This window comes from Calypte anna, chromosome 9 (assembly GCF_003957555.1).
Source record: "Calypte anna isolate BGI_N300 chromosome 9, bCalAnn1_v1.p, whole genome shotgun sequence".
Classification (NCBI taxonomy): Eukaryota; Metazoa; Chordata; class Aves; order Apodiformes; family Trochilidae; genus Calypte; species Calypte anna.
The window spans coordinates 5,224,093-5,250,639 of NC_044255.1; the positions used below are offsets into that span (position 1 = coordinate 5,224,093).

The 26,547-nt window shown below is 45.3% G+C and overlaps 1 protein-coding gene across 1 annotated transcript; it reads right to left on the reverse strand.

Moving 5' to 3' along the window:
• Window positions 1-4,478: 4,478 nt before the first annotated feature.
• Window positions 4,479-26,170, reverse strand: KLHL6 (kelch like family member 6). Its single transcript, XM_008500865.2, has 7 exons — window positions 25,867-26,170; window positions 21,137-21,302; window positions 14,987-15,436; window positions 12,447-12,684; window positions 9,061-9,263; window positions 7,936-8,149; window positions 4,479-5,161 (listed from the first exon to the last, which is right to left on the reverse strand). Exons 1-7 carry the CDS (start codon window positions 26,124-26,126, stop codon window positions 4,860-4,862), a joined length of 1,833 nt encoding a protein of 610 aa, XP_008499087.2. The 5' UTR covers window positions 26,127-26,170; the 3' UTR covers window positions 4,479-4,859.
• Window positions 26,171-26,547: the final 377 nt, after the last annotated feature.

A 26,547-nucleotide genomic window follows, 5' to 3' on the forward strand; every position in this document is an offset into this window, starting at 1 on the left:
TCCAGAGGGAAGTGGTTGATGTTTTCATTTGAACTGAGATTATCCCAGTGATGGGCTTTATTGTGTATTCTGCAAACAGCTGAGCCTGCACAATTGAGAGGGGGTAACAAATTCCCATCTAGAGATGGGATTGAGCAGGGATATCTTGGAGGCTTTGCTGCCAAGGCATGATTCTTGTAAAAAAACATTGTTAAAGTTGTTGCAGTTGAATAAGCTGCATTATTGTGTATTTACTTTTACCATTCTGTTCTTCCCCTGCTTTGACCTACAGGAGCATTAAATTCCTGAGTAACTGCTTTGTTTGCCAGGAAAAAAAACCCCAACACCTGCATTTCTTCTCAATACTCTTAAATAAATAAATAAATAAAGCAAGTAGCACCTAAGGGCTTTTTTATAATGGCTGCTTTTATTTTTCTCACAGGAGCTACATTTGTATAAATATTTCAGTTGCAGGGTATAACGGGGTTCTTCCATGGTGTGGGTAAGGATGAGGGCAATGTCTGTGTCCTACATCAGGGGCTTTCTCCTAAAGCCCTTGAACATACAGTCTGACTCCTCAGGCTGCTTGTACTCTGGGACAAACCTTGGTGCCAGTTCCTGTTAGAAAATGTGCTGATAACTTACAGTTTATTTTTGTCCATGCAAGATTCTTTTAAGCGTTATTACTTTCATGCCAAGGAGTAAAGATAACTGTGTAAATAGTATAAAGCAAGGTAGTTTGATACTCAGCTCTAGGTGACTTTGCGTAGCTGCAGCTCAACAGAACTTCATCTGCCTGCTGCCCTCTGTCAGTTCAGAAGTTAATTGCCAGGACAGACTTAGACTGAATAAGATTCTGTAACTTCTCCTTACACACACATTCCCTGGATATATTTAGAGGAAACTGGAAGTTTTGTAACATAAAGAAGGAGGAAGTGAATTGGTGATCACAGCCAGCTTATGGGTGTATGAAATCTGTATGATATGGACTAAGCAAGCAAAGCACTGCTTTGGGGAAATGACTGAAGAAAGGTGAATAAAATAATCTTATTGATGGCCTTGAAATTGTTCCCTAAAATGGATGTTTGTCTAGAAAAGGTTTTAGTTGAACTGAAATTAGTTAAATTGAACAGGTCATCTGCATTGCGAGTTGATCTTTTTTATTAATCCACTTTAAGGTGATGTAATACTAGGTAGGATTTTCTTAAGTGGCTGCTTGTAGACATCTTCTTACCCTGTAATATTACTGTACTGTTTGGTACAAAATCAGTAAGTTACAGCATGTGTAGAAGAAACACACCACACACCTGAATTATTTGCCTTTGGGGATTTCCCCAGTCTATTTGAATAGTACCAAAGGAGTCACAAGCACTAGGTTCCTAAACTTCTTTCCATAAATGCCTTGAGCTTTGTCTTAAAGATTGTTAGACTTCTTTACTTGCCAGAATCTCATGGCTTTAGTGATTGGTAACTTTGTAAGGATGTCTCCAGAGAAACTCTGGAGAATCAAACCGAGACTGTTTACTGGAACCCAGCTAGCAGCCTCTCCAAGGTCACAGAAGTGAGCTTCTTGGATGTCAGGGTGCCTGCCCAGCATTTTAAATTAAAGTGTAAAGGAGAACACTTGACTTTAACATGTGATTTGGCAGCTGGGGGAAGTAATCCTTCAATAAATTGTAATAACATGAATCGCTGAAAGTATCCTTATTTATAGCCTAAGTAGATTCCTGGTCAGTTTTTCCCCTCTTATGCCAACATGGTCACTTTGCTTACACTGATCTCTTCCTGGCTCAGTTGGATTTCCAGTGCAGTTGACTGCTGTCTGTAGCTTGCAGACTGCAGGGAGTCAGACCTCATTCCAGGAGCTGGGGCTGTGCATACACCACTGGAGAAATATTTAAATCTCTGCTGCAAATGAGATAAGTTTCAGTGTCATGAGATACTGAGAAATCTCCAGGCAGGTAAACAAGCACACAGCTTTGGCTTTAGGGTTTAGTTCATTTGCAATGATTTGAATAATTATTCAGTAAACCTAATTAACCTCCTGCAGTTTTAGTAATTAATAGTGGAGTGTCTACTCCTGCTCCATCAGTTGTCTGTCTCATTTTCTAAGGGAAGTTTAATATAGCAATAGGTCAGAAGGAAACTGGCATTCACTGGGGTGCACTCAGGGCAGCCCTGAGTACCTGGGGCTGTGTCCCAGGGCTGGGGACAGCACCAGCTGCCCCGAGGCAGATCCCACAGGGACTTGCCTGCTCTTTGCCTCTCTAGCAGCTGGTTTTCTGTACACTGAGATACGGTCTGGCCTTTGGACTTGTGGCCATTCCCTGTAGGAGCTGGGTATGTATGGCAGAGGAGAGAACCCATGAACAGGAAAAGGAAATCACAGCTTTTCTAGGAAGTTGATGTCTGTTGTCTCCTGTCACACTCCCCACCTTCTGTTGGTAACTAAGGCAACAGCACTGCTAGGTTTTGCCATTTTTTCACAAGCCTCATGATTTTTGGCATTGTCTTAAAACTACTGATCCTGAATGGTTTTGTCTATCAATGTGCAGGCAGCCCTTCTGATTGCAGCAGGAATCCATGGCTCTGAAAGATACAAAGAGAAGGGAGGCACAGGAAAACAACACTTTGTAAACTCCTGTTAAAATGTCAGATTTGTTAAGAGATTACTATGAGTTAGGAAAGGGAAAAGAGCCAAGTTGTGGTTCTGCCATCTTGTGTTTTGCCAGTGGGAGATGGTCTGGCTGGTGCTTCCCCAGGGTCTGCAGGTGTGGCTGGAGAACTGCCCCAGGAGAAACAAGAAGCCTGTTTTCTGTCTCTGCTGTGTGAAGATAAAAATTTGTAGTTGGAAGTTTATTTGAACGAGGTCTTTCTAACTCAGGCCATTATTGGTATGTTGTTTTCTCAAGAGAAGAAAAAAAAAAAAAAAGTTTTGTTACTGACATCACAGGGAGGAAATCAGCTGCTGGCTCCCTGGGATCCTGGTTTTTAGGATGATTGTCAGTAGGAAGAACTGGTCAGCCTCAGTAGCCACTATCAGTAGTTTTGGCAACTGATAAAGATAGAGAAGTGCAGCTCCTTGTGGTGAAAGGCAGACCACCCCATTTATCCACCTTCTCTCTCCCTGTACACATCCAGTACTGCTAGCCAAGTGAAAACTGATAACAGTTCTTCATGAAAGAAGTTAGAAAGAAATTAAATACTCTTTTTAGGGGGCATTTCTTCATGCCCTCTGCCAAATAGAGCAAGTAGAGCCAGCAGGGAAATGTGAGAGGTGCTGCACCCTGCAGAATGACAGGAGTGTCAAGGAGCAAGAAGGCAAATTAAAGTTAAAAAATGGGAGGACTAGAATGAGAAACTGGGGGGGAGGGGTGGCTGGAAGTATAAAAGTGAGTTTCAACTCAGTTTCAGGTTATCTGCAGAAGAGACAGGAATCCTCTCAACCTTTCTCAGGGAAGGACACATGGGGACTTCTCTGTCCCCCAGCCTGTGCCTGCCCTGCTCAGCCTGCATGGCCAGACCAGTCTCACCAGTATGGCCAGACCACTGAGCAGCCTGGCACCAGTGTGCTGAAATTCAAAACCCTAGTTATTTTTCTCAGACCAACATGAGAAATATTAGTTTTAATACTGTATAAGGCAAAAGGAGACATTACACAGAGGGAGAGAGGCTGGAGGGAGTTACTTCTCTGTGCTTGGACAGATTTGTTTTGCAGTGTTTTCTGGCTTGATTTAATAGTGAGTTGGCTCTCTCCAGCAATTAGGGAGGGGAGGAGGGACGGGAATATGTTCCCAGCCTTTAGCCAAGAGTGTCCCAGAGCGCCCCAGGGATGACCTCTCAGTGTTTATTTTGCTTTCTCTACAACTGCCCCAGATGAGGCTGGGACATGAGACTCGGGCCCTCCCGGCCTGTTGAACATTTGCCCCTTCTGGTTGCGCATGTGATCGTCCAAGAATCAGGCTGGAAACAGGACCTGGAAGTGTTTTTCTCTCTCCAGCAGACTCTCTGTGTTCCTTCGCGTTCCAGGAAAGGCAAAGCCGTGAGGAGAAGCCTGGGAGAGCGCTGCCCCCCAGTGGGGATGGAGCCAGGGCTGCCACCACCACCGGAATCCCTCTGGACAGCAGCAGCGGGGAAAAAGCCTTTCAGGCACAACAGAAAACCATCCCGGAACAGAACAAAAGGGAAACTAGGTTTTGGTCTGCTTTATTAGAAAACAGCTTCAAAAATGTTCAGTGGAACCAGATGAGCGTTAATTTAGATTTGCAGCCTGTGCAGTCTCTTTCCTGGGAATGACATCGAGGTTTGCAAACTGAGATGGATTTTTTTTGTCTCAGAGCACTGAAAAACTAGCAAACTGTTTTCAAGCAAGCAAACAAACAAGCACCAAACAGTTTTAACTTAATGTGCCAACCACTGGAAAAAAGCAGAGCTTTGGAGGAAACTGTTGTGTCTCACCAAAGTTACAGATCTTTCATTCCAAAAGCCGTCATCTTTCTTTTACTAATAGGTGCTTCAAATCCAGTTTAACACAATAAATAGCTGAACAAACGTCAGGACTGTGCTGAGCCAGTTCAAGCACGTTTCAGAGCAGATATATCTGAGAAGTTAATTTCCAACCTCCACCTCACACATCCCGTTTCTTTGCCTGATGGGAGGTATTGTGTTGGCAGGGGTAAACTCCAGCTGATCCCTTTGTTTGTCTGAGATAATTTAAGGATATGCTGTACAGAGGAAGTGCAAGGGCTGAACATATATACAGCTACTCCCCAAAGGCCCCCGTGCTGGTATTTCCATTGCTAGCTGCAGCTCAAAAACCCAGTCGTGTCAGTCTGTGCCAGGAGGTGTTGGGTTTCATGGCGGTTCTGCCACTGTCTGGGTCAGACAGAAACTGCCCCAGGCACAATCCTGCGGATGTGAGTGTAAGACTTCCTGAGGGTAACACTCCCGTGATGAGACACCCCCCGGGGCAGGACACACTCTTCTGTCAGCTTCTGAGTTTCGGGGTCCCAGCACAGCACTGTTGCAATGACTTCGTTCTTTTCATCTCGGCCCCCGGTGATAAACAGCTTGTTGTTGCAGGGAGAAATCCCACAGCTGGCTCTCTCGTGGGTGAACTGAGTCACCAGGCTCCATGTGTCTTCCCGGGGGCTGTAGGAATACAGAGCTTTCATTGCCCCACCTGGAGAAGAAATGGGGATCAGTTTCCACTGGCCATTCCTCTAAGGGACTGGAATTAAACCACTCACTTCAAAAAGGCTTGGTTCCTGACATTCGTAGCAATGATTTGTGTCCCAAAGCTAAGAGAAAACAAAGTCACAGGATACTTCATTGTTTTGAAAGCCAGATCCACAGAAGGCCACTTATTGTTCATAAGACTGTGGAGTTTAAAGCCAGAACAAACTGTTGTGTGCCCACAGTGACCATAGGAACAGACCTTCCTCATACGTGCTGCTCCAGTCAAGGACACAGCTTTAGAAAAATGCAATCTTTTGTTGAAGAGCTTGGGTCACAAAGTGCTACACTGTGACAAGCTGTCACTATTAGAAATGAGTATGTGATTTTTTCACTAGCTCCTCTAACACCAGTGTCCATCTGCCCATTAAACCTTCCTCTGCCTGAAGCTGGCTGTTTTCAGAAGCCCATTCCTTGTTTAGGGGTTTGTCAGACTGAACTCATAACCTTCTCTGTGTTTCCCAAATCTGCAGTCAGTCTTGAAACTTCCTGCACAATTTTCAAGTTTTGCAAGGTCTTTTTCTTTTAAAATTGGTTGATACCTCAGTACTTACAAAACACCATGGAAATAGATTCCCCCCTGAAACTACCAACAGCTGAATGGTTCTTGTTTGAAATTTGCAGGGACTGGGTCTGTCATCAGCTGTAAAGAGGAGGGCTGAGCAAACCTGGAAGCCATGGTCTTGTCTTACTGACCATGAGTTGTAACAGCTCCTGGGATCCCACCCCCTGGCACAGGGACCATTTACTTACTCTAGTTCTAATAAGTATTGGGAGGGGTTTCAAGTACTTCAAGGGTGATGAAGTCACTGAGAGGTGACTTAAACAAGTCTTATTTACCAGTTGGAGCAGACTGAAAACATGCATGTTGTCAGCTACAGTGATTCATCTGTGGTTGGTAGCTCACCAGTAGGTAAGTTGATTACTTTGGATGCAGTAACCAAATGTTCTTTTATTTTTTCAGCCCCAGGGATGGCTGGAGGGTGCTGACTGCTGTCCATTTTAACTAGATTTGTTTCTCAGAGAGGGAAACAGGTTTACTGGTTAAAAATGCTGGGTGAATGTAACTGGAGTATCATGTCAGTATTTACTGGGAATTGTATCAGCCAGCTCATAAATCATAAAATCATAAATCTCTTCCTGTCATCTTGTATGAAGATGATGCCAACCCTTGTTCTGAGAAGCATATATATCCATATGTACGAATATATGCATATGTGTATATGTGCACACACACACACACGATAAATCTTTCAGAACATTCTTTGTTGTTTGGTGATGCCCTGGCTTATGCCAGCCCTCAGCACCATATTGATTGTAGTGCCAGTGAGAAACTTTCTGAGCCAGCACTGAGGTGAGGTGCTATTCAGAGCTCCTCTTCTGGAAACAAATGTTCCTCTTTTGTTTTTTCCAGCACCACCTGGAGATGTTTGCAGGCTCCCTCCTCCCTCCATTAATTCAACTCCCCACCATTAAACTCTTCTGCTTCCAGTTCTGGCAGTTGATTGAATTAACCCCAAGCACAGTCTAGTGAAGAGGTCTGGATCTTTGGGTGGCTTTGCTCCCATGAGCTGCTCCTAGTACTCATCCTTCCATAAATCCTGTGTGCATTAGGCAATGTGCAATGCCCCTGGGAAGGAGAGGGACATGATGTAACCATGAGGTCATGTAACCATGGTCATAACCAGGAAGGTTAAAGCCCTTTGGGGGCTTTAAGCTGTCTGGGTTAGCTCCAGCTTTCCCAGATACCTATCAGGCTAACAGGGAGTTTGACTTGGAGACTCTTCACAACTGTTTGTGAATGTGCTGGATTCCCACCTGGCAGCAGGAAGATGCATTTTACCATTGGATTATACTCCATAGAGTTTGTGGGTAAAACTATGTCCTGGGTTGGGTCAGGATAAAGGGGATTTTCTGTCTTGTACTTTTGCTTTCAGCTCAGTCTCTTGTAAGCAGCTGCACTGCTGAAATGAACAGCAAGTTTCTCAGGCAGTGTCTGCTGCTGGGACTGATCCCATTCCATGGTTATAGTTACAGCAGAACCAAGGACACTGCTCAGCTCTGAGGAACAGTTTGCCCTCCAGAAGGAGAAAAGGAGTCAAGAGGTCACACCTGGAACCCTCCTGTGGGCAGGAAGGGACAAGAGAGATGCCAAAACTGACCAACCAGAGTATTCCATCCCATCCACCTCATCCTCAGGAGAAATTGGAGGGATCACCAGGCTCAAACCCCTTCCTGCTTCCCCTTCTTCTCCTCTCCCTGTTTGCTTCAGCATCCTGGGAGGATTCCATCCCTTCCTCTGCCTCTGCTCCTGATCCATCCCAGCCTGAATCTGTGTGTTCCTGCCTCCAGCTCCCAACTGCTGCTGACTCCAGGATTCCAGCCTGGACTTTCCCAGGGCTGCCCTGCAGCCTCGGTGGTGATGTGAGAGTTATTGGGGGAGAGGGGGCAGGAACGTGGGATCAATTTTCCTGTGTATTTGTATAGATTGAGTCATTTTTCCTTTTTATCATTACTGTTCCATTCAAGCTGTGTAGTTCAGTTCCCAACCCATCAGTCTCTCTCCCTTATTCTATCGCCTTTCTTCAGCCGGGAGGGGAGGGGGATTAGCAGACTCTGTTATTCTGTTTAATTGTTTGGCCAATGTTAAACCCTGACAAACTCACACAGAAACAAGCCCTGGTGTGTTTGGACAAGCAGGAATATTGGTGTTTCCCCTACCCACAACATAGATGTGCTCTCGGAAGCTGGCAGCATTGATGCATTTGGCTTCCACGGGCATGGCAGCTCTGAGGCTCCAGGTGTTGGTCACTGGGTCATAGCACTGAGTCTTGTCTGTTGCCAGCTTCCCGTTGGGTCCTCCCCCAATCACATAGAGTTTCTTCTTGTAGCTGGCTGCTGCAAAGGAGCTCACATTTACCATCAGGGGAGCAGCCTGTGCAAGTGTAAAAACGCCTCAGTCACCATTTTGGTTTCAGATCAAAACAATACAGGGTGGGAGCCTGCTGAATTTTAAGTCAGGTGTCCCTTTTGAGATGGTCAGTTGGGTTCAGAAGATGACATTTCTAGGGAGAGGTAGGTTTCAGCTGTTTCTTAAGACAGTAAACCCCTTGATAAAAATATGCTTTGTTCAGAAGCTCTTATTAAAATTATGTTGTCAACAATTCAAAAGCTAGGAAATTACATAAATGCCCCTCATCTCCTTTATGTCTTTATGCACACTGAAAAAGCACAAGAAAATTGTTCATAATGCTTTACACTCACAGCTGTGACTGTCAGATTCCTCTGCAGGGCTTTGTATAATCTCAGAATTTGTGTTGGTATCTGCCATTCTGAGGCCTAACAGCATTATTCATGGATTTACTGGCTGCTTAATACTCTCACTTCTTGAGTTACAGTTAGAACTCTTTCTTTTCCATCTTGTTTACTTTGAAACCTGTACTTTCAACTTTAAGTGTATAACCCATCCTGTATGTAATAATGCACAGGTTGATACACACATACACAGTATGTATCACAGCAGTAGTTTTCAGCCTGTCTCTGGTTCATGTGTGCTGTGTTCTTACTGATTTATGCTGTACTAGCTTTAGAAGCCAGGTAAGAAAAGGGAAAACAGGCATTAGATATCTCACAGGCAGTGATGGGCAGTGTGGCTTTTTCTTTCTGAAGGATACAAATTTCTACAGAAAAAAGTAATTAAGGTTTTTTACCAACCAGAAATAATTAAACAAACAGAAATAATTAAATTACTGCATTCTGTCCTGGTCATTTTTATGAATCAAAGCCCTAACATTTTCTGATCCATATGTTCCAAATGAGTAAAATCTTATGTGATGCAAATCTTACCTCTGACCAGCAGTTATGAAAGGGATCATATGCTTCCATGCTGTTGATTCTCTGGGTGCCATCAAAGCCCCCAATGACATAGACTTTCCCAGCCAGCACAGCCATTTTATGCCTCCATCTTCCTGTATTTAGGTACTCAATTTGTATCCATTTGTTGATGGAGGCATTGTATTTCCAGACATCATGCTTTGTTTCTTTGCCACCTGCAGGGTACAGGACATGTAAATATAACAGCATAGCTTGTATTTACTCCAAATCTCCAATATGTTTAAATTTTAAAATGTTTTCTCACAGCAGAAAATCAATCATTGGTCCTCTTGATCAACTACACCAGTGGTCTGCTTCTCTTATACCAGAACAACATTTCTGTATTTAGTTTACTTAATAGTGAAGGCAACTTTTTCTACAACCCAAATATTCAGTAAAATTTCACCAGACCCCAACTGTTCTCATTTTAATAATGAGAGAATGACCAACACCACACAGCGTGGGGTTTTGCAGGAGAGTTTTGTGCACTAGCAGGGCTTTGCAGGATACTGGGAAACAACAAATATGATTTAAATACGATTGTGGAGGATGGTGCCAAATCCATCAAAGACAGACAAACTACCAGTTTGTGTAGAGTAGCCAGGCAGTCAGTCTGGTTTTAGAAAAGACCACACTGAATTCCCATCAGCTGCTGTCCTGCATGGCCTGTCAGAAGTTTCACTATTAAGCCTCTCATTTTTGTGCCTCTCCTGCTGGTCTCTTTCTCTGCTGACTTGGATTTGTTCCATACTGATAGATCAGGGTTGGACCCTACAAATTAATTGCAGAGCTGACTTGCAAGCCAATCTTTATTCATGCTAAAGTGGAGAGCAGTGTTTTAAACGAGGCCTTTTGTTTGTGGGGCATTTTTGGTATAACAGCAGTGCAAATGGATCTAGTTAAGCCTGAAGCCACGTTTACAGACTGAGTAGCTTATGCCATCATCTGCAACCAGATTAAACATCTGCTTCACTGGTGCATATACTGAAAAGAGAATTCATATTCCATTGCAAAAGTGTCTGCCTTCATTGGGATTCTGTACTGCAGCCAGGTCACTGCTAACTGATGGAGCTCATGGCTGGGCCCAGGAGCAGATTGAACAGGAGATAATTAGCATGCTAGAAAGAGTCGTTTGCAATGCTTTTGTCTCAGTAGTTTTCATATGGATGTGCTGAATTTTATTTGCTCTCCCTACAGCTGAAGGGGCTGAATGCAGCATTCCTGGCTCCAGGGGCAGGGAGGCTGCAGGTGTTCCCCTCCTTTTTTCTTCATCACTTGGTTCTTGCCTGCACAAAACCAGAGCCTGAGCTGGACAGGGAGGGCGAATTTGCTGCACATTAGGGGGCAGGAAGAGATTTTTGACAGAACTGGAGGTTGATTTTGTTCCTGTGCTTTCTCCACATCCCAGTTCTTTTCAATTTTAGAGGAAAATGATAAAATGAAAGTAACAGGATGGTGTGTGATAATTCCTGTCATCTGGAGTTACACCACAGATGTGGTGTTTCAGCCCATCCAGTCAGAGCATTTAAACTTTTTGGGGTAATGGTGATCTAAAAGTAGTCATAACCTAGTGCAAAGGCCTTTCCTACTGTTCAGATGCTAAAAGAGCAGGGAGGACTCCAAAGTGTACCAAGATCCTGAGGGAAATGAGCATGGGGGAGGGAGGGAATCAAGTTAGGAAAGGTGCAAGTGAAGTTCAAAAAGAACCAAGTCTCAGGAGGAAAAAAAGGAAAAAAGGAAATAAAAAAGAAAAAAGGTAGAATGACAGAGAGGAGGGGGCAGATGTTCAATTGGTAATGAAAGATTAATAATTTGGTTTAGCTGGAAATAAACTGAGAAAAACTTTGATCCACCCAGCTCTTTATATAGGTGGGAATGGTGCATAGGAGATAGGAGAAAGGAAATGGAGGGAGGGAGGGAGACAGACAAAGATGTGAAATGAAGCAGAGAGGGAAGAAAGAGAACCTGTGAGAAGAGCAGCAAGGGGAAGGCCAGGTTAGACTCACCTGAGCAGGGAGGTGTCAGCCTGGGCTGGAGGTAGGGCTGCACAGAACATAAAAGAAAGGTTGAGACAACACTGGACCAGATGTCAGGAATAAGAGGAAGCAAAAGCCTGTGGCCTTGAAAAAGAGGAAAGGGTAAGAGATTAAAAGTAAATGGGGGAGAGGTGAGGAGTTGTGAGGGATATTCCTTTGACCCTTAACAGAGGGGTCTGCTGACAGACCAAAAAGAAATTCCCTAGAGTGGGCTGAAAGGAAAAAAAAACACCTTATTTGTAACTAGGGAAGGAATAATGTAATTCTTATCCCAGGTTTATCTTATATAAATCCTAGATTTAATAAATTGCAAATTGGAATGAGGTAATAAGAATCTGTGAATTCCCAAAAGACAGAATGCAATGGGAGATACTTGAATAAATGTGATGGACCATGAACTGTAGCAAAGTATTCACACTTCAGCCCTCCCTTCTTTCTTTTCTTGTCTCAAGTGAGCATAGAGTGCAGTGGATGATTTTGTGGGAAAAGGTGTCCTGCCTGTGGAGACACTGCTTGTGTCATGCTCTATAACCTGCCAGTGATTACAAGCTTGCTCTTGTTTTTCCTTTGGAAAGCAGAATGACACCATCGAACATTTTGGTGATAGGCCATCAAAACCAGGTGTTAAACTGACAAATGAGCTTGAGTTTGACCTTTTTGACTGTCAGAGAAAAACTCTGTACCTCCAGGATCAAATCCCTACACAAAGCTCAACTGTATTTGTGTGGGGGAAGTTAAATATGCCCCCTGAAGCTCTGGGGATGATGAGCTGCCAATGAAATGTCCAAAGCCATGCTGTGTGACTGAGTCACTGGGCTGCATCTCCGTACAGGGTGAATATTGTCATTAGCAAGTGGGCACCTCCAGAGTCCTGTCTGATGGCTGGTCAAGTGCTCCTGAAAGGAGAGTTTCCCTGCAGGTTCTTGACTGACCTTCGCAGAATGAGTCAGATTCTGGAAGATTTTTGATAACATTTGTGGATCTGCAACTTGATTTATTGCAAGAAGGTGCTGGAGCAATTATTCTTCATTTTATGTTCGGTGAACGGCTCTCAGAGGCTCTTCCATGGCCACAGTCACTGAGTGTGCACACAAAAGTATCCATTGCATATGGATTGTTATTCTTTGAAGAGGAATCCTAAAATTCTAGCCAGGGCCAGGCAATGTCCCATACATCCAGCAACTCCCTGCAGCCTGTTCAGAGCCAAAGCATTAGGAATACTTGTGGTGCTTAATTCTACCACAGCATGCTTGTGAGAAAAGCTGGCAATAACTGTGAGAACCCTGGGCTCCCCTTTTCCACTCCCAATGTCTTGTTCCTTACCTGATATGTAGACTTCATTTTTTAGTGTAATGCATGCAAACTCCACCCATTTTTTATTCTCATTCTCCGTCTCCTGCTCTGTGCTGGGTAATTTTGCTACTTCCAGGCGGCTTCTCCTCAAAGGATCCAGGCAAGTCACTTCTGCCACAAACTTCTCATCTTTTGTACAGCCCCCTATGATCATAAACACCTCGGATTGGAACTCGTGCATCCTGGGCTTGGTTCTTTCTGTAATAATCTAAATGGAAGCAGCACAGAGTGAGTACACAGGACACTGGCACCTACAGCTATGGGAAGCTCTGGTGACCTTTTTTCTGAATTCTGAATCACTGCAGGGTTTCATCAGCTGCACCAATAACCAAACCCTGGAAAGCATCCTGGAAACACTCAGTAAAGGTTGCTGTATCCTTCCCTGAGCAGGATTTCTCCCACATTGGCCTTAGTTGCTTTTGCCAACTTGATAGGATCTTTCAGATCCTGCTGCAGGTTCCCAAGGTGGCACCCAGAGCTATGAAGGTGAGCAGTAGTGACAAGGACATGTGAGGACAGGTTCTATTTGGCCTGATGGAGTGAGAGCAAGGTAGGAGGCCTTCAGGTTTTTTCATGCCTAGGGGAACTTGGAGAGAGCAAGACCAGGGCTAGTACTAACAGAAAACAAGTGCTCTCATCTTTTGTTCTGAAGAGATACATTGAAGCCTCAAAGCATCAGCAATTCTCTACTGTGTGTTGTGGTGGGGTTTTTTTTTGGGTTTTTAAAATCAGTTTCTTTGTTCATAAGTCTTAATTTTAAGCCAAAACAGAAGACTAAAAGCCAGCACCCCGCTCTGCTTAGCTCTAATTTACTGTCTGTTGGTTAAATTTATGGACCAGGTCTTAGTCTCAGGGACACTAAAAAAGGTCACTTCCTGGGTAATTGTTCACCAGGAAAAAAGAATGTAGGGGGTGCTTGAAAACTTCTGCTCCTCTATAGCAATCTTACATCTAGTGAGGGTCAGACTGCAGTTATTACCTTCTGTGTGCCCCAGAGAAGCAGTCTGTGCACCCACAGGCTGAATTCTGTGGCAAGAGGCAGCTTGCTTACATTTTTACTTCTCTTTCTAAACTACTTTTAATATGTTTCCATAAATTGGTATAATGATACCTACATTAAGATATTATTTACACACAGACACATCCTGTATTTTCTGTACAAACTGTTAGTGAAATTCTTAGAATTATAGAATCAGTTTGACTGGAAAAGACCTTTAAGATCACTGAGTCCGATCATTAACCCTGTTGATTATGGTACTGATCCATGTCCCTAAGCACCACATCTACACAGCTTCTAAACACCTGCAGGGATATTGATTCAGCCACCTCCCTGGGCAGCCTCTTCCAGTGTTTGATAACCCTTTCAGTGAAGATGTTCTTCTAATATTCAGTCTAAGCCTCCCTGGCACAACTTGAGGCTTTGTCCCAGAGCTTGCCAGCTTTCCAAATTCTGTTTTTAACCTGTCTGTCACCATTGCCACGCATTAGCCCCAGGCAGGACAGCTGTCGGGGCTGCCTCTTTGAAGATTAACATAATGAGTGCTCAGTCCTGACACAGTCCCTTGATCTATCTGCTGAGTGGGGTAAGGCTTCCTTGAGGAGTTCCCACAGCCTGGCAGTGCCCCAGGTCATTGTTTGCTGTCTGACATGAGTCACCAGCACAACCTGGCTTCTGTCCCCCTGCCAGTGACACATCCAGAGATGGATCTACAACATGCTCCTGGGGCCTCCTGCCTTCCTGTGACTCTGGCTGAGGAAGCACACATTTCCTCACATCCTCACATACCTCTGCTCCTCTTGTGAAATCTGACCTCTGGTGGCTCTTCCCTCTCCCCCACATTTTGGGCTGGGAGACAGGGCTGATACCTAACTTTGCAAAGAGATGGGCAGCTGAATAATTGGGGATCTGCCACAGCCTACCTTGAGCAGGCAGGACAGGACTCAACTGGAGGTCAGGATGAACCTGTCTGGATGCAAATGAGGAAGAGAGGCAGAGCTCTCTTCTGAGAAGAGACCATCTTCTTCAGGGGAGGTTCTCTCTTACTGAAAGATTTCCCCCACAGGTAATGAATGGAGGTGTTACATATTCAGATTTGAAAGAGTCATTACAGACTGTGGAAGAGTTGAGTGAGAAAAGAAATACTCTTTTTTTATAGGCTTGAAATATTGGCGGGGAGGGTGAGGTGTCTGCTGTGAGGTGTCAGACACCCCTTGCCTTTTTACCAGGGATCTTTGTTTGGCCTCACAGGTGTATGTGTGAATGGTCAAGCTCAGGGGCTGACATGCAGGAAGCTGTACTCTGTGTTTTAAAAGAAGCTACCAGAACCTTCTGAGCTCTTTAAAGGAGCAGGATAACTGATAAGGCTTACCTTGACTTTTATCTAGCACTTGTTAGCCAAACTTCAGTGCAAATCCCTTTTTCTCCCTGATGGGCAGACTTCAGGTGGGTCTTCTGAGCAGAAGCATGAGACATTTTAAACGAGCAGCAAATACCTTCCTTTTTCACTCACCTCATTGCCTGACAGATGGTACATTCTGGCTTCCTGGAGCAAAGGAAAGACATCTGGACACTGTCTAATGAGTTGATCAGCTTCAACAGTCTCTACAAAATACCAGGGGTCCAAGAGGGGCAGTCGGACATTCTCCAGCACGTAGGGCAGGAGAGGAAATCTTTCTGACTCCTTGTAACGAACCCAACTCATCACAGTTTCAAACACCTGGGCTTCCTCTGTCACATAGAGGTCATCACTCTTCAGAGTGCTGCAGAGGATGTCAGCTGGCAGCTCCAGGTACTCCTCGTGGCTCAGGACCTGGGTGAAGTTCTGGATAATGTAGTTCTGCACCTGTAGTTTCAGGCTGTGCAGGGAGTGGGCATCAGCCAGCCTGAGGATGCCAACACAGTTCTCTGGCTGCAGGGCCTCACTGAGGAAACTGGCACAAGCATCTACCATGCGAAGGAACTGTGGGCACAAAATGCATGGGGAAGCAGAGAACAGTTACTGGTCTGACTGGATCACAGGAGAGCTCTGGGCATGGGTCCCCACCAGCCATGCTCAGGACAGCAAAGAGTTAAGGGAGACAAGAAATTAGTCATATGAGGACAGCTACCTCCCAGAATCTGCAGCATAATGTTAATTTTCCCTCTGCATCCATATTGCTCCTTTTCTCTCTTGTGTGACAGTCACAAATGTTACTTGTTTCACAAAAGTAGAAGATTTTCTGCCACCCCACTTCCTCCGTGCACCAGCAACCACTGAGTTACAAAGCACAGAAAAGGTCCCCAGGCTCCAGATGTGCTCACCCTGCTTCATCTTGCACATCAGCTCAGGTCAACTAGAAGGGAGAATGGTTTTTGAGAGCAGGTGGTGGCTCCACTGCCTGTATTTATGCTGCCACCACCCAAAATGATGTCTGAGGCCTTACTAAGGGTGATGGAAAATGAGGGCTGAGGTCTGGGAATTTTGGGCCAAAGTGCAGCCCCTCCAAGATGTAAGGGCTGTCCTGTACTGGGGTACATGGGAGGAAGAGCCTGACCCACACCAGATCTTTGAGTTGCCTTTCAGCAAGGGTTGTCTGCTAAGTGTCTGTTAGGGGGGAGGCCTTTGGAGGTTTAAGTGACCTTTTTTTTTCTATGTTATCACCGTTAGTTAAAAAAAATAGTGTACATTTTACACACAGTCTGCTTAATCAAAGAACTTCCCATGTTTGCGTTCAGTAGGGCATGACAGCTGCTCTCATTTCCTTGGCACAACAGCCCCACCAGAGGGTCCCAAATGTGCAGATCCTGGAGCATGGATGTCTGCAGGGCATTCCCCATGGACTGTGATGTGAGCTGGGTTGATGGTGATTATTTAGGAACTGGGAACCAGTTTTGAGGAGAACTGCTATGTTGCAGTGCTTCATCCCAGGCTTCCTGTCTCCTCTGAGATTGCAGATATGGACAGGGCATCAGTACATCAGTATTTGGTGTGGCCTTGCCAGTGAGCAGTGCAAACAGCAGCATACAAAAGATGGAGCAGAACTGATGCTGTGTTTCCATCCATGCTTTTTGAGTCCTTTTTCCATCCAGCCTCAGCAAACAAATAATTTTAACTCATTCTGTCCCTCTGGGGAAAGTCGCACAGCAGTAATTTAGGGGCAGAGAGGGAGCAAAACATTTTTGAATTATGTAGATTAGTTTCAGTAATTAGGGTAGAACCTTCCAGACCCAGCAGTGTCACGTTGACACATTTAGACTGTTTACCAGGGCTGAGCCATGCAGACTACCTGGTTCCTGTTTTACGTTTAGATGTGGTCACCAGTTTAGAGAAATGCAACTGACTGCTGCAGAGGGGTATGTGAAGTCTCAGGATATGTGATACGTGTCAGCAACACACTGTGACACCACACAGAGCTCAGTGGCCCCTGAGTGCCTGCCACACTCATGGTGCCTGTGCCCTGAGCTAGCACAGGGATAAAATTTGCCATCACCAGTGCATTTCCCTGAGGAGCTGGAAGAGCTTTGTAGCAGACCTGAGGCAGTATGGGGATTAGCCCTTAAACAGTTGGGAAAAAAAAATATCTGTGATTTGCTAAGGTCTCTCACCAAGTTACCAACAAGTCTGGGAGTAGACCCCAAAACAATCCTCTCCCCAGCCTGTGGCCCAACTACTGTAAAGCGCTCTGATTATTTATACATGGCTTGTTAAGAGTGATGCTCCTGAGAGAGTTTCCAGACACCAGAGGGTTTCCTCCAGGCTGTACACACTTGTCTGCACAGCCAGGCAGGCAGCAGGAACCACACTGGGGAGCTGGGTTTTTGGGCAGACAGAACTGTGAGGTGTTGGGGTGAGAAAAAGTCCCAGGGCTTAACCTGAGAGTCAGGACCACTCAGGACTTTCCCTGGCTGCTGCTGCTCCTTGGCTCTATGCTGTGCCTTCTCCCCACCCCTCCCTTCATTTAGAAACAAAACTGCCCCCCCCAAATCCCCCAAACTTGATGAGCATGCTGCAGTCAGTCTCATGAGATCAGGTGGCTCAGGAGAAACACTCCTCTGAGCCTCTGCTTCAGCTGCTCTTATTATTCTCACTGAGCTCTCAATCTTCTTTCCTTTCCGTGAGTACCTCTCCTGATGCCAGCCCAGGCATGATCCCTGGGAACAGGTTAATCAATATCTTGGTCCTTCTCCTATTACCCCTTTGAATCCAGGTTCTTACTTGCTAGAGACATCCCATATGCTTACTTGGCCTCCACTTCTCTTTCAGTAATAGAATTTATTCTCCCCTTTTAAATCCTTGGTTGTCCCAGCTTTGATTCAGCTGGTGTAAGCAATGCCAGCAGCCCTGGCTCCTGCTGTAACCCCAGCAAGGGAACACTGCCTGGAAGGGCTCTTATTCCCAGCCCCTCTGTATGGAGCACAGCTTGGGGGCAAGTCCTGTGTGCAGAACCCACTCCACCTGCATCCCCAGAGAGCCCCATGGCAGGGATCAGCTGGGTGCTGAGGGGCCCTGCAAGGATTTGTAGATCAACAGGGAGCTGACAGCTTTCTGAGCCTGTGAGATGAATGAAGAGGAGCCCATCTCCAAGCTGGGGCTCCCAGGAGCTCTCAGCTGGCACAGTGCAGTGGCTGTAGTGTCACCAGCACTGTTCTGCCACAGCCACCCTGGCTCTTTACTGCTAAGTGGCTACAGGGTGGTTTCAAGGTAATTGGCAAGTTAATTTTCATGAAATGTGAGTTAAGATGCAGATGAGAGGTGCTCTGAGAGTCAGGAAGGACAACAGGCTGGTGGTTCTAAAGCAGGGGCTGTCCCAGCTCTTCGTGACAATCCTGTTCCTCTGACATCTGCTCAGGACCTTCCTTTCCTCCCATCATCTCTTGGCTTCCACCAAAGCCCTGCTGTGGCCTCTCACCTAAGCTGTGCTGAGGAAGTGGGGTAATACTGAGGTTTCTTGGGGGGGAGGGAAGGCAGGAGGGATACAGGCAGGTCTGAAGGCTGTTCTTGAGTTACTGTGAGGGAAGCAGAGTTCTCTGCCCCAGCCCTGAGAGGCAGCTGACAGCTTAGTCCCACTAAGAGGTGAAAGGCTGAGTAGGTACAGAGGGTGCTGGATTCGACCCAGGGTGGGCACCAGCCTTGCAAGTGTAGTAGCTGGGCAGCCAGGAGCCCAGACAGGGGAGGTGACTGCCGAGCTCATGTTGCAATTCTGTGCTAGGTGGAAAAAAATCGTCTAGGTTGCTTCAGGGTGAGGCTGAGCTGTTCAGCAGCTCCCTGCTCCAAACCCTTCCTCTGATTCACACAGTGAGGCAGGGCCTTCCTGCCATCAGCTTGGCCTTCATTTGAGCAAAACTTAGTGAAGGGACGAATGGAAGGTATAATTATATCAAACTTTTTCAAAAATAGTTTCTATTTTTGATAGAATGGATGGAGTATCTATATAGGAATATCTAGAACTGAGCAAGTTGTTTCTATTTTGATTCTTTGTCAAGTCTGAGAGATGGAGATGAGGGACTGCCAAAGATTATTGCTAGTCAGATAAAATAGTTCTATTTAGAATTTGGTAATTTCATGTGTTCTTAATTGAAAAGGAAAGAATTTCTCAAACTAAAACATTACAATATATTGCAGAATCAATCTTCTGGATTGAAATGAAACATTTGACTCTTTCAGTGGTTTCTGTTTGTTCTTTGGCATAAATAGCAGTGACAAGCTAGCAGAATGTTAGTAGTTCCTAAATCTTTTTTACACAAAACACATTCTCAGCCAAAAACCTCACCTGTGTATAATGTGAGGCTTCAAGGTCTTGTAAATCTTTATAATATCAAAAGTGGTTGCAGTAGGACTTGGGATCACTGCTTTAGTTGAACACTCCTGATTTTCTAAGTTTTTGTAGATTACTATTCGTGCTCCTGGTAACCTTGCAGTTTTATCATTATCCTAACAATGCCAGAATGGTCAGGGACTGGAAGGGACCTCTGAGGATCATCTAGTCCAACTCCCCTGCTAGAGCAGGATCCCTTAGAGCTGGTTTGAGAGGAATACATCCAGGGATGGAGACTCCACAACCTCCCTGGGTAATCTATTCCAGTGTTGCGTTACCCTCAGAGCAAAGAACTATTTCCTTCTATTTCATTTAAATCTCTCATGTGCCAGTTTCTGTCCATTACCCATTGGAGAAGAATCTAGACCCATCCTCCTGACAACCACCCTCCAGATATTTATAAACATTGGTAAGATCCCCCATCAGCCTACTTTTCTCCAGCTGAACAACCCCAGCTCTCTCAGCCTTTCCTCACAGGGCAGATGCTGCAGTCCCTTCGTCATCTTGGTGGCCCTGTGCTGGTCTCTGTCTTTGTCCTCTGGAACTGGGGAGCCCAGAACTGCACACAGGACTCCAGGTGAGGCCTCAGCAGAGCAGATGAGGGGGGGTGGATAAACCTCCCTTGACCCCCCTCTTCTTCATGCACCCCAGCAGGGCATTGGCCCTCTTGGCTCATGGTGAGCCTGGTGTCCACTAGGACTCCCAGGTCTTTGTCCCCAGAGCTGCTTTCCAGCCCCAGGTGCATGAGGTTGTTCCTACCCAGATGGAGTATCCTACAAATGTTTGGTAGTACCTAACAATGCTTGATAGTTTTCTGAAAGCACTAGCCTTGATAATCAAATTAGATCAAATTAATTCTTAGTTTTAATGAAAAATAGGGGAAGAAAAAGGAGAAAAAACCCACCCTGCTTTTGCTGGTCTCAGAAAACAAAACAAAAACAAAACCTATGAAAAAAAAAGTTCAGAAGAAAACAAAAAAAATACAGAAAAATGTCCTAAAACTGAACCAGAAGTAGCCCTTGAGTGCTGCCAGTTGGCAGTGTTGGTGTGCTGCAGATGTCAGTAAGTTCCTGCACTTCAGCCCCAGGTGACATTGAAGCCACACCACCTTTTCTGACTTACCTTGAGGAAAACTTTATAACTTTCCCTTCTCTCCCCACAGCAAGTTCCAGCTTCTGTTACCCCAAAGGCCACAAGTTCATTTCAGAGCAGAACCTCCCATGTAAGATTGAAGAATCTTAAGTTCATAATGAACCACAATGAAATGATGATGGAGTTGGGTTTCTTGCCTTTCTGAATGAGAAGCCTGGGCACACACAGATACCTTGGCACTTGGCAGGTCATGCTGCTTGCAGCGTGTCAGAAAGGTGCAGCTTGGTCCCAAGGACTGCAATTTGGTAGAGCTCACAGGTGATTTACACCACACGTGGGCACCCATGGACCAAGGGCTGAGTAATGCTGCTCAAATCTGAATTCCCACAGTCCCAGGTCATGAATAAACCCCTTTACATCATCAGGCCTACAAAGGAGGATGCTAATTTGGGCTGCTGAGCCTCCATCACAGGGCAGTGGAGAGGCAGACAGTTATCTTCCTGCTCTGGCCAGCCGTGCCACCCACTGCCCACTGACTTTTTGGGCTTCACCTGAACCTTGGGGAGCAGTGTCCCAGCAACACAACTTTCCCAGCACAGCAGCTTTCCATTACATGGCTGCAATTGCCACTTCTTTACGCCAATGTAAGGTAATAGGAAGCAAAATGCTTCCAGAACACATGAAATCAGAGACGTTTGCAGTGTGTTAACCAGGGTGAGACATGGTGTTGCCAGAGCAACAGGATTTGCTCAGTGCAGTTAAATTATCAGTACCTGAAAGAGGCTGGCAGCTTCCAAGACTTTCTGTACATTTTGCTTTGTGATGAGCATCTTGCTGGTGTAGGTGTAGTCCAAGAGTATATTCATGGTTTCTGCATCAACTCCTTTAAGTATGATCTTCTCTTCATATTTCTCTCTTAAATCATTGCAGAACATGGCCCTGAAAAGAAAAACATTTACCCTTTACTGCATCCCAGCCTGGATGAGACATTCTGAAAACATTTGCTATATAGATTTCAACACAGAATACTCAGATTGCTTCATATTTTATGCGATTAGTAACAAGGAAAATTATGCAAAAAGCAACAAGGAAAATCCTTTTCTTTCTTTCATCCCACTTTACTCATGAGCTGGATAAGGCATGCACACATGATGGGTACCCCACAGCTGGACTCTCCTGGAGCTCCATGGCAGCAAAGGGCAGCTGGGACCTTCTCAGGGTCTGGGCTGATGCTGCAGAGCAGTGGTGATGTCTCACCTGCTGGACTCTTACAGACTCTGACTCTTTCTGTTTCATTAAGCCCAAACCTTCAAGCCCCTGGCATTCTCCATACTTTGTTAGCAGTGGTGTTTTACAGCACTTGGGAAGGTGAAGAGCCCTCTGCTTCCAAGCTGCTCAGGCTGAACCCTGAGGGCCAGAGCAAATCCACATGGCTGAGAGCCTCACCTCCTAGCCAACATGTTTTTGAACCCTCATTAGTATCAGGGATGGGCCAGGAGAGAATGGCCTAGGGATTTTCTTCTAATAATTAAGAGGCTGAATTTTCTTCTGCTAAATTTTGGGAACCTGTGGTAGAACTGTAGAGTTGATACCTGTTGGCTAGGTAAGAACTTGAATAATCATGAACTGGAACTACTGTCAACTGGCAAGTGAAGGGGTTTCATGCCTGTTGATACCACCTCTTCTTTGGTGGGTAGTATTGAATTTGAAATGTGACCACCACACACACCTTTGGCACTAGTCAGATATTTCATTTGGGACATCAGAGATTTCTCTAAGAACTATTAAAATCCATTATGCATTGTGACAGCTGCAACACAAACCCGCACATCTTCATCTGCATTTTCAATTCATAGTTTTAAGCATTTCTTCCAATGCTACTGCATTTATTGAGAAGTTTGCTTAGTCCTGTGTATTTCACTGAATTCTCTGCTGAGACAAGGTACTTAAAGTCCTTAAGCAGGGAGCATCTGGTGTCTTCCATCCATTTGCCATTTGCCATGCCATTGCTCTCCAGTAAAAGCTGTTTGCATCTCTGTTCCAGCCAGAGGTGTCAATCAGACAGCTTTATTCCAGCACCACTTTTACGAGGGAAACATGGCTCAAGACTTTGGATCTCTGGCTGCTTCCTGGGCTGCACTGTCCTCCTGTCAACACTTTACATGACTAATAAAGAAGAGTTTGGTATTCAGGGTAAAGAGCACTTTAGCACTAATTACACTTTAGGTCTGCATGGGTTTTTCACCAATGCAGTTGCATGTGGACTCACATACTTCTAATCTGTTGAGCCAGATTCCAGATTATGTGAAATCTTGCTCTCGAGTGAGCTGGTATTAGTTATCTCAGTGTATAAAACTGCCTTCTGGATAAAGAGACCTCACTTTTGACCTTGAGCAGAAAAGTTACTTGTCTGAAAAGATACTCAGCCAAAATTCTCATTTTCCCTTCACTTATCTCAGCCCATTAGAGGTTTTGAGTTCACTGCTCTGCTCCATGGTCCAGTTTCTGCTGCCACTGAAATCAAAGTATTTGAAGGACATGAAGACAAAATGCTCCTCAGCATCAGTGAGCCCAAGATTCTCCTTTGCTGATCTCCCTTTTGGCAGAAGTACAAGTCTGGGGCATGCAGCAGGTGGCCATGTGAAAGCAGCAGCCCCCAGTCTCCACTTCTCCCTGGGAATGGGGTTTCAGCACTGGCAGGGAAGTTTGTGTGAATTCAACCAATTCAGCCAATTCAACCACATGAGATTGGTGGCTGCCAAATGCTTCATCTGAAGGAGAAAGGCCCCTGCAGCATGCAAGTGTTGTCTGCTCTTATTCCTTTTCTTTCTTAAACTGTCTCACATTTAATTGTCCCTGTCAGGGAGGTGAGAGCTGTCCCTTCCCTCCCACAGAGCTGGAGTGATTAGTGGGTATTAGTTGGATTAGTTGGAAATATTAGTTAGGAATACCCAGCATTACACCACTGCTCAGAACCAGCCTTGGGCTTCTGCTGGAGGCTTTGCACAGGGATCTTGTCACAGTGCTTCCACCCATCTCTCTTCAGCTGGGAAACTGCCCTAGGGCTGCCATCCACTACTCATCTTGTAGGGCGACATTCTGCAGCCAGCAGAAATCACACATCCCAAGCTCTCCAGAAGGTGGGAGGGCTGTATCCATGCAGCAGTATCCCTGAGAGCTGCCTCCTGTAGCAGCCTTCCTGCTCCTCTGATGGAGTGGAGCTCAGGCCAACCCCTTGTGCTGCCTGGGGGAATATCCTGACACCAGTCAGGATGGATCAGGCAGAACTTCTCTCCTGGGGATTCAATTGCTGCTTTCTGTACTTACCCAGAGAGGTGTATGATTATTTTCTCTGGGGCTCTAAATCCTTTGGATATGGCTACTGATTTCTTTGTCTGTTTCCCTGGTTCCTGTTCCTCTGTAACTGTCAACTAAGCCTTTGAACCAACATTTACTTTCAGAAATGCAAAGCTGAAGTCAGGACCAAATTTCAGTACCTAAAAATGGGTTAATTAATAATAGGGAGAAACTTCAATGAAATTAACGAGGGGTTGCCATTTGTGAAGCACTTTTATAGCACCCACTGACACTGCATGTGCTTGGAATTAACCTGACTTCAAACTGTGCTAGAGTTTGCAGATGCTTTGGAAAACATTGCTTCAGCCTCTCCCAGCTCTATTCTCCCACTACCTGGGGCAGTGCAGGAGTGAAGAACTACTGTCCCACCTTGGTAAACTTGTGTTTTTCTGCTTTGTTACTTTCATCTGGCTAGATGGGGACTTAATGCTTTTATGTCTGGACATGCAGTCAGAAGCAGCAGTCTGTCTAATCTCAAGTCCTGATGAAGGAGGAACAAGACAACAAGACATAGTTAACTTGGTTTGACTATGTTTAAATTATTTGCATTATGGCACTCAGTGTTGAGTAAGGGGTTGGTTGTATCACACACTCTTGCAAGGGAACGTAGCCTGTGACTCACAGTGTCCCTTTGCTTTGCTCCTGTGGGAATACTCACAGAAATAGGAGGGATTTAAGAATTTCTTCTTTCTTTGGGCCCATGCAGCTTCTAGTGAATTATAGCAAGATGAAGCAAGCCACCTTGTGAGTAGCAGAACTAGTGAAGCTCAGCTCCCTGCAGAATCATTTCCCTCCTCACAGATACGTCCTCCTTCCCTTCCCAAAGCCTCCATTGTCTCTCATGATTTCTGGCACACACATTCCAGTGTCCATCTCAGGACACTCAGCACTCTGTGCTTTCTCTGGTTCTGGGCACCACCTGTGTTTCCCTGGCCAGGCGGCCGTGGTGCTCAGAGCCAAGCTGACTCCCTCTCTCCAAGCTGTCTCCTCTGTCTCCACACTGATTCCCAACAAACTTGTGGGAACTTCAGGTTTTCATCATCTGCCAAACATGACTAAACAGTTCAGTTGAGGTCTCTCCAGACTGAAGCACCTTTCTGCATAGCAGGAGGGGAATTGTGGTTTTTCAAAGAATCACTATGGTAATTCTGAGTTTAATTTGGGCAACTGCTCTCCTTCCTGCATACAATGCTGGCAAGAAATAATTGGGCATCTCTGCTTTGAGTTGTGCATCTTCACATAGGCAATCCCTACAGTCTGTCTGTAGAAATAATACCTATCACCAGCTTCATCTCCATGGTGAAATGATAAAAGCAGAACTGTTCTTCCAGGCACTACTGGCAAAGCTTACTGGGCTCCATTAAAATTAGCTTTCTGCTCATGTCACAAGTGGTCACAGGTTCTTTTTTCTCATGTTTCCTCTGTATCTGTGCAGTCATCTGACTACTTTGGCATTAAAAAAAGAAGAAAAAATCCCATCCATGCAAATTTGTCTAAATGATAATGGAAAATCTGTGTTAAAACTGATACCAAGTTCCTCTGTATGTTTAAAATTTGTACTTGCTGGCCAGTAGTCTATCTATTCTAGTACTGAAAGAATGAGCAATTCAGGAGCAGAGGGTGTGGTTGGTATGGAAAATTGCCTTCAAGGAAATATTCCCCATTGCAATTGATTTTCAGTAACCCCAGGGAAGCTCTTACTCCTCTTCAACTGTTTTATGCAATATGTGTTTTTACCACAGAATGGTAATGGGAAAAATTATCAAGTTCCACAAACCCACTCCTATCTCAATAAAAATACCCTGTGATCTGGATGAATATTGCTCTTTTCCTGAATCCCAAAGGGAAGCTACAAGGGACCACAGGTACTGAGTTAAAAGACCATTTTCTCATGCACTTGTCTGCGAACCATTCTCCATTTCTTTGTATGCTTCCAGCAGACTTGCTGAGTTCTGGTATCAGCAACTCCAGCAAATCCACAACTTGAAACTGCCTTATTTAAGTCTCCAACTTCAAAAAGAAACTGAAAGGTACCAGGAATTACAGACTCAGTGCAAATTTTCAGAGTTTTGCCCCCAGTTTACACTCCTTGAGTTCAAGCCTAAGAAGCAGGCTTCTGGTTGGCTTTGTTTCTTCCCTGACTTACCTGAAATAATTGCTTGCTGCGGCAAGGACCACTCGGTGACAGGAGAACTCCCTGCTCTCCACACAGAGGATGACATCTGTCAGGGAATTCTCAAGCCTCAGGTTCTCCAGCCCATTCTGGAGCAGGAGGGAGAGACCCGTATCGTCAAACTTCACCTTGTCACCGCTGGACACTTCCACCAGCTCCCCCATTTTCATGGAACACTCATGGTCCACAGAGCTCTCGGGCTCCTCTAAGCTCTTCTCCAGCATGTCCCCCATGTTCTGGCCAGCACTGACTGTTTCATTCTCTGGGTGCTTCAATCTAAAAAGGGCTCCTCAGCTTGGGGCGAATCAGACTGCAGAGCTTGGGCGGATTTCCTGTCCAGAGGTCTGTGCTTATCTGGAGCTGTCACACACATACAACAGGAAGCCTTGCACTTTCTCATCCTGTTGACACAAACCAAGGCTGGGTTTCTTTCCGTGAATTTCAGGCAGTATCAACATATTCAGAAAGGACTTAAGATGCCTCTGGATGTGAGAAGATTGCAAGTGACAGCGAAGGGCTGCCTCCCACCCTCAGGCCAGTCCCTCACTGGGATCTGGATCTGCTGGCTGGGGTGATAGCTGGACCCTATTGCTATTGAGTCAGCAGACAGGACTGATAGGGGGGAAAAGGGTAATATTTGAAATTTCTTTTCCC